Source organism: Arachis hypogaea, chromosome 3 (genome assembly GCF_003086295.3).
Source record: "Arachis hypogaea cultivar Tifrunner chromosome 3, arahy.Tifrunner.gnm2.J5K5, whole genome shotgun sequence".
Lineage (NCBI taxonomy): Eukaryota > Viridiplantae > Streptophyta > Magnoliopsida > Fabales > Fabaceae > Arachis > Arachis hypogaea.
The window spans coordinates 39,876,288-39,884,501 of record NC_092038.1 but is presented as its reverse complement, the minus strand read 5'-3'; the positions used below and the strand labels follow the sequence as shown (position 1 = coordinate 39,884,501).

Below are 8,214 nucleotides of genomic sequence, written 5' to 3'. Positions count from 1 at the left end.
GGTAATAAATACGTAACAGGTAATTAAATACCATATTCCGGCATTTGACTATATAATGAAGCGATACGCACGCATTGTCTACTTTGTTAAAATGGTTTAAAAAATTAATATTTAATTTAAAATGTATAAAAATAAATATTTTTTAAAAAATTAAAATTTATTATAAAAAATAAATTAAATAAAAATTAGACATAATTAGCTATATAATAAAGGGATCTTTACCACTTAGCACCTCCACATACATAATACATTCCATATATACTAATAAGTTATTATTAGCAACCATCAAGTGCATATATTTTGTGACATATATACAATGTCTTCAACAGCAAAACAAGGAGCGGTCCCAGTCCCAAATGTTGTCCTACAATCATCATTCACCATGCCAGTGACGGGCCTCGGAACAGGTTCCGAAACAAACGATGACCTCACCGTCAAAGCTGCGGCCGTTGAGGCCATCAAGCTCGGTTACAGGCACTTTGACACTGCTTCCTTTTATGGCTCTGAACAAGGTCTGGGAGAAGCCATTGCTGAAGCCCTTAAACTTGGTCTCATAAGTTCCAGGAATGAACTTTTTATCACTTCCAAGTTATGGTTATCTGATAACCATCCCCATCTTGTTCTTCCTGCTCTACAAAATTCACTTCGGTAAGATCTACAACACTTTTCTCTAGGTAGAAGATTAACTGCTCTTTTATAATTCACCATTTTATTATTATTGCGGGTGTTAATACATTTGAGAGGGCTGTTAAAATGAGTTAAATCCGCGGATTCATTTATCCCTTTAGACTTAAAAAAATTGAGCCTGAATAATCTGGAAAAGTAGCGAGCTAAACAAGTATTTCGTTCAAAATTTCTTTTGAATTTGGCAAAAATAATTAAGTATTTATTTTAATAACTTTTTATTCAACCCGAACATCAGACTTGACTCGCTAAAAATTTTGTTTGTCTAAAATTTTTGGCAAAATAAAATGATATTTTTTGTCAAAAAAATAGAAAAAGTATAAATAAACAATAAAAATACTAAACAATATAAATAATAGATATATCGGATGTTCATTTTACTAGGTGTACGGATTTCTAATATTAAGATTTAAGTGGCTAATTTAAAAGTGTAATGTGTTTTTATTTTATTGGTAGTTGTTCATATTATTCTAAAAAAGTTATTAGTTACCCAACATACCCAAAAAAATATTTTAGTCTAATAAGGTGAAGTTGGTTTATTTGAGAGTCCATTATTAATTGTTTTTTTTTCTGAAATAAAATTTAAAAAATTATTATTTTTTCAAATCTTATTTTTTAACTTTAATTTCTCAAATATGATTTTTTTAGAACAAGTTCGCCGTAATATTATATAATTTAATGTGTTTACCTAAACTATTTACACAAAAATGTGTGAGTAATTACCTTATACATAATATTATCTTTTTAATCAGTCAAACATATTAAATAATGCATGATGAAATTGGATTTTTATATATAAGAGAGTACGGCCGTCCCTTTATTTGTCAAATTTAAAATTGATATGTGCAATTTTCTTAAGTCACACATCTTAGCGACTTAGCGTGGAGCAATGAAACAAACACACGATATGAGATTGGCTGGGTAGAATAATAATAAACTTTTGGTGATTGATGCATGCACGCAGGAGTCTTGGATTAGAATATTTGGATCTTTATTTAATCCACTGGCCAATAAGTGCGAAGCCTAAGCTAAAGAAATTTCCTTATGATGATGATGACTTGGTGCCATTTGACTTGAAGGGCGTGTGGGCTTCAATGGAAGAATGTCACAACTTGGGCCTCACTAAATCAGTTGGAGTCAGCAACTTCTCTTGCAAAAAACTTGAAAATCTCCTCTCTTTTGCTACAATTCCTCCGGCGGTTAATCAAGTAAACTTTTTATATATAATTACACACATCAATATAAGTACGATTTTAAATTGAATATATAACTTGAAAATTAAAATCGTCTTCAAAATTTTGTTGTATTAAAAGTCGTCCTTAACGTTCAATTTTTTTTAAACAATTCTTTCAACAAAAAATAGCTGAGATAAAGAGACCATAAAACGCAAGTAACCATACCTCAAGCAAGACTTCGATTCCTATGAAGATGAATGAATTGGGCGAGATCACATCCTCATTGGAGATGGCAATTGTGAAATCTGTTCTCCACCAACGCAAGTTCAATCGGAGAAATGTTGTGTTAGGGTTTCAAAGCAAACATTTTGGAGAGTGAGTGTTTTCTTCTTTTAATGTTAAAAGTGATGAAGGAAAGATGAAATGCTTTCTCGGAAATGAAAAATAGGAGAAGAAACCAAAAGGGTATTTTCGTCTTTAACAAATTTATTACTAACAAGGATTATTTTGAAACAAAATTGAACGTTATGAATGATTTTAAACGCAAAAAATTTTTAGGAACAATTTTAATTTTTAGGTTAAAGTATACTTGACCTTTAATTTTATTGGACCACCAATCACAAACAGGTGGAGTTGAATCCTTGCTGGCAGCAGAAGAATCTAAGAGAATATTGCAAAGCTAAGGATATTATGGTAACTGCATATTCTCCTTTGGGAGCCAAAGGAGCTATTTGGGGTAGTAATGATGTTATGGACAGTGAATTACTAAAGCACATTGCACATGCTCATGGAAAAACTGTTGCTCAAGTAAGTCTTAGATGGCTGTATGAACAGGGTGTGACTTTCATAGTGAAGAGCTACAATAAGGAAAGAATGAAACAGAACTTAGAAATATTTGACTTTTCACTCACAAATGATGACTACCAAAAGATTAATCAAATCAAACAGGAGCGCAAGGTAAAGAATTGTGCACCACCCGGTGGATTCGTTATTGATGATCTTTGGGATGGAGAAAACTAGAAACCATAATACTCTTTAGTCTTTACGTATCATGTTTGTGTTTGTATGCAGTGTGACAAATAGTCTTCAAACAAGAGGTTTTGTTCTCAAGAAAGCAATTATACTTCTGTCTTTGATGTTTATTTTGATGAGAAGAAACGTTATAATATCTATTATTTTTTTGTATCTTTTGATTTTAACATTAAAAGTGATTGATAACAAGTAAACAAAAAAAAATTGTATTTTATACTACAAAAGAAAGATATACAAGAGAAATAGATATAAAAATAATACAAATATCATTTATTTTTGTAGATATTTTCTCTTCTATGTAAATTTAGGGTGTGTTCGATTTTTGTTTTTATTTTTTATTTTTTATTTTTAGTACTTTTTGTTTTCTGAATTTTATAAAAAAATAAAAATAATAAAATTTTGTTTTGTATTTTCACTTTTTTCTTTTTTTTCCTTCATAAAATTATAAAAACAGAAAATACTAAAAATAAAAATACAAACTAAATACACTCTTAAGTTTCAATACTATTTAAGTTCTATTTTGTATTATATAGCTTTTTTATTTGAGTTAATATGTGTGCTTTTTTTTAAGAGTAAAGTATCGTTTTTGTCTCAATGTTTAAGATAAGTCACAAAATTGTTCATAACGTTTCAATCGTCCTATTTAAGTCCCTAACGTTTCAAAATTGACTCAATGTTGTCCTGCCGTTAGGAATCCATTAACAGAATTGACGGCGGGACAACATTGAGACGATTTTGAAACGTTAGGGACTTAAATAGGACAAAAACATTGAGGACAAAAACGATACATATAAATAAATTTTAATTTTATTCTTCAATAATATCAATTTTTTACTATACATTATATTCAATTATTTTTTAATCATATCTAGGTAAATTACACTTAATTATATCACTTTCATTCTAAATAAATTAACTTTTTTTATATAATTTTACTCTTAAAAATTTTTAGTTATCATAAAATGTTTGTAGAATGACTAGTATATAAATTTGCGAAAAAGAAAAAATAATATATATACAATAAAATATAAATTATGCCTTTTGTATCTAATGTATTAAAATTCTTTAAAATTATAAAAAAAATAAATTTATTTAAAATGAAAGTAATGTAATTAAGTACAATTTATTTAGATGTAATTAAAAAATAATTGAATACTATGTACAGTAAAAAATTGATATTATTAAAAGATAAAATTAAATTAAAATTTATTTTTATTTATCGTTTTCGTCGTATTTAAGTCCTTAACGTTTCAAAATCGTCTCAATTTTGTCCCGCCGTCAATCACTACAAGAAACATTGTTAAAATCGACGGCTAAGCCGTCGATAATATTAAAAATGGACGGTAGAGATGGTCGCTATTAATCTTGTCGATTTTTCAAAATTCTAATAAAATCAACGGCTAGCGTAGCCGTCAACAATAATTTAATAAAATCGACAGCGTTTCCGTCTATAATATGTGTTTGGAAATTTTACCTTCTTTTTAAAATCGACAACATTGCCGTCATATTATTATTCAAAATCGACGACACTTTGTCGATATTTGATTCAATAAAATCGACAAAAAAAACCGTCGATTTAATTATTTGGATACCGACAAATGCTTAATAAAATCGACAACAAAGCCGTCGATATTATTATATAAAATTGACAGACCTTTTGTTGATATTTGATTTAATAAAATCGACAAAATAACCGTCGATTTAACTACTTAGATAGCTACAAATTCTGTGTCTGTATTTTGTTTTGTTTTTTTATCTATTTTAAATTTAAAAAGCGACAATACTACCATCGATTTTAATATCTATAATTTTTTAATTATTTTTTTCTATTTGAAAATTAGTAGACAATTAATACAAATAAACCTTTAAATATAGAAATAAAATTTATACAAAATATTAGATAAATAAACTTCTGAATATAAAAATAATGAATTTACAAACTTATCAAAATAATAAATAATCATCAAACATAAAAACTCTAAACAAAATAATAGGTATTTTCACTAGAATAAAATATCAGGTCCTTTCTTCCACGTATTCTAATGCTTGTACAAAGAAAATTTAGCATTTGATTCGTCTTAACAAGGTTATGTGGAGCAATAACTTTCAATATGTTAAATTAGAAACAATTAAGATGACTATGTCTGTCTAAATTACATATCACAGATAACTCACCAAATGTAAAATCTCAGGGACCCTTGATTCCTTCGTGGCGTCAGTTGAATTTTTCATAAGAGCCTGCAAATTTTATATGAATTCCGGTTAATAGATTGAATAAAGAATAAAAAATAAATTCACCCACAATACATGAACAACAGAAGACAAATCAAGGCAAATTAGTTTGCTGGAACTAGCAGATAACAGTCATGACATAAGGATGTTATATAAGTTTAATAGCTAATAATATCGTATTTTTAGTTTTAAGAATGTATCTTGACATAATAAAGGGATTGTAAAGACCATGAACTTACCCTTTAAAAGAATGACTCAGTTATTAAATGAGTCACATTGATGCCTGGTAAATCCCTTCCCCCCAACCAGGAACAAGAAACACATATATAATGAACTCAAAACATGCATTAATTAGAAACTTAATATGTCAACAACTTCACTAGAAACAAGCAGAAAAAAACATTTGTGACTATGCCTACTACTCATTTAAAAATTGGAAGTCTGGATTCTCGAGAAGCTCGTCCGCCAGTTTCATCTCTAAGAAATCCTTCTCTTGCAGTGATATAGACAGGTCATCCACTGAGAAAGGAATGCTGTGAAAGAAAGTAAACATGTCACCAATTTTCCTAGTTAACATCTCAACTTTAGGCCAAAAAACTGAAAGATATGAGCCTGCTATATAAGTTTTCACACAAAGTTCATGTTATGTTATTAAATCTCATTCCATTTGGAAGCAATCTAACCTGGAGCTATCATCCAACAAGAAAGAATCATTCTGAGCATTATTGGAGTCCTTGACCATAAGCATCCTCATGCTCGAAAGGACCTGAAGAAAAATTGCATTAATCGAATGCATAAACTTCAGCTATGCCCCTGTCACTGAATTCAGACGCAATATAGATACAGACTTACATCAGGAGATACGCTTCGAGTATTGTAGTTAGCATCCCAGTAAAGCGAGCATATTCTATACAGCTGCTGGATACTTAGGATCTGCCGTAATAGTACCAAGAGTTGGTGGAAAAAGACATGAGAGAGACATACAGAAAATGAAAAGACACGGATGAAGAGATAAAAAGAAATAATGCTTTCATGATCATATGCATAAGCATAATCTCAAAGTGCCTTCATAACAAAAAAAAAAGGAGGAAAAAAGGCACTATGAAGATTGAAATGGATATCGACTTACAGGGCATAAATCATTAATGATTTCATAATAGGAAATTCTATACTTTTGATGAATTACCTGTATATTGAAAATGAAAACGATTAGGAAAAGTATAAGGAACCAAAAGTTTATCAGCCAAAAACTAAACAAAACTATATTAATTTATATCAATAATTAATTAATTTTAAATTTTTTAAATTCAAAATTTAAAAAATTTTAAATTGATTAAGTAAACCTAATTAAAACCTATAAAAATCTTCCTCTTTTTTCTCACATTAATCTATCCACTTCTAACAATCACAAATTCAAAAAATATATAAAAGAACATCTATTTAATATGAAAAAGAAACATTCTAATACTTAGTAGAAGAAACATCCATATATATATTAACTCGTAAAAATTTTGAATTCATCCAAAGGTATTTGGCTGAGTTTTGGCTGATATGCTTTTGGTTCCCTAACTTTACTCAAACGATTAAACTAAAACAAACGAAGATTTAACCAACAATGAAAAATGTCAGATTATCAAACAGCAAACAGTTCTCACAACTACTTCTTCACCATCTTGGTACATGTATATTTAATCAATACTAACTAATTTTCTATTTTTTATGCTAAAAATTATTAGTCTCAATTATTATTTAGATTAACCAATTGCTCTTAAAAATATAAATCCGAGCAAAGCAAAACGAAAAGCGAAAACCTCACAACCTGTTTTATGCAGAGAGAGTAAAGAGAGAATACTTACGATGTTGCCGAGATCGATAGAACGATTGTTGAGAGAAGAGGCGAATCAACAGCAACAGTGGTAAGTCTGTTGCCATGTGTAGCGACTGGATCCATGCAAGTTAAGAGAGTATTGAAAGTTCAATATCACAAAAGGCAAAGTCCAGTATACATATAACATGCATGTATGAAATTAATTGTTCTACTAAAAATGTAAAAATCCACAGACAACTAAAAATGAGCCAAAGCAAAGAAGACAACAACATGTGCTTGAAACAAGCAAATGATCCCATAATAAGCTGGAAAAGTCTATTGCCGACCAACCTTGCTCATTGCCAAACCGACTGCCAGACAACTGTATAGAACATGAGTGATCCCAAGAACAAACAAGAACCGGTGCAGCTGCTCAAGACCCTCATATGAAACAAATGGCTCGTGCCCCTGCATTCATTCATTTATTAGTATCTTTTACTAATAAATGTAATTTCTAACTCATAACTGAAAGCTTCTTACCGCAGGGCATTGATTGAATGGACCACTAATTAGTCCCTTTGGAATATCAGTTTCATCAGGGGAAAAGGATGAACCTTCGGGCATGAGATTATTACCGCAGGGCATTGAAAGCTTCTTACCGCAGGGCACGGCAGCAACAGAGCGCGAAGCAAACGGAGTGACGGCGGCGCAACCGTGACGCCGGCAGAAGAGAATGAGGGTTGTTTTTGAACTTGGTGGTGAATTGGTGAGGAATGCAGAAAAGAAAAGGATAAAATGAGGGTTGGTGAGGAATTTGGGAGAATAATGGTGTTTATGGACTTGGAGGCCGGAATTGGACGTAGGGAGGGTGCTTTTAGCAATAAAAATAGACAGTATTACTGTCGATTTTAATTTAAAAAAAAGTAATGATTTTTGCGTCTATTTTATTTTATGCATTAAATTCACACCATCTATTTTATTTTAGAGAGTAATCTAGACCATTTAAATTTATTGACGGATCTTTGTTGATATTTTAAATATAAAAATAGACTTTACGTCCGTCGATTTTAGAATAAAATATTTTCAGCCCCAATTCGTCGACACTATGACGATAGTTAAAAAGATTTAATGCAACATAAAAAAATTAACGTCAGACTGTCGATTTTATTAGTTTATTTTTAATTATCTTTTTTTAAAATATCTACAGCAAGTCGTCGAAAAATATCGACGAGGGAGATAGCCGTCGATATTTTACGTCAAAAAATACGCTTTTTCTTATAGTGA

The 8,214-nt window shown here is 30.1% G+C and overlaps 1 protein-coding gene across 1 annotated transcript; it reads left to right on the top strand.

The window, feature by feature from the left end:
- Positions 1 to 237: 237 nt before the first annotated feature.
- LOC112790341 (NAD(P)H-dependent 6'-deoxychalcone synthase) lies at positions 238 to 3,044 on the top strand. Its single transcript, XM_025832685.3, has 3 exons — positions 238 to 648; positions 1,649 to 1,892; positions 2,487 to 3,044. Exons 1-3 carry the CDS (start codon positions 317 to 319, stop codon positions 2,877 to 2,879), a joined length of 969 nt encoding a protein of 322 aa, XP_025688470.1. The 5' UTR covers positions 238 to 316; the 3' UTR covers positions 2,880 to 3,044.
- The last annotated feature ends 5,170 nt before the right edge of the window (positions 3,045 to 8,214 follow it).

Coding starts and splice junctions, on each gene's coding strand:
- LOC112790341 (XM_025832685.3), top strand. CDS start 317: ATGTCTTCAACAGCAAAACAAGGAGCGGTCCCAGTCCCAAATGTTGTC. Junction 649..1,648: donor GCTCTACAAAATTCACTTCG/GTAAGATCTACA, acceptor GCATGCACGCAG/GAGTCTTGGATTAGAATATT. Junction 1,893..2,486: donor TTCCTCCGGCGGTTAATCAA/GTAAACTTTTTA, acceptor AATCACAAACAG/GTGGAGTTGAATCCTTGCTG.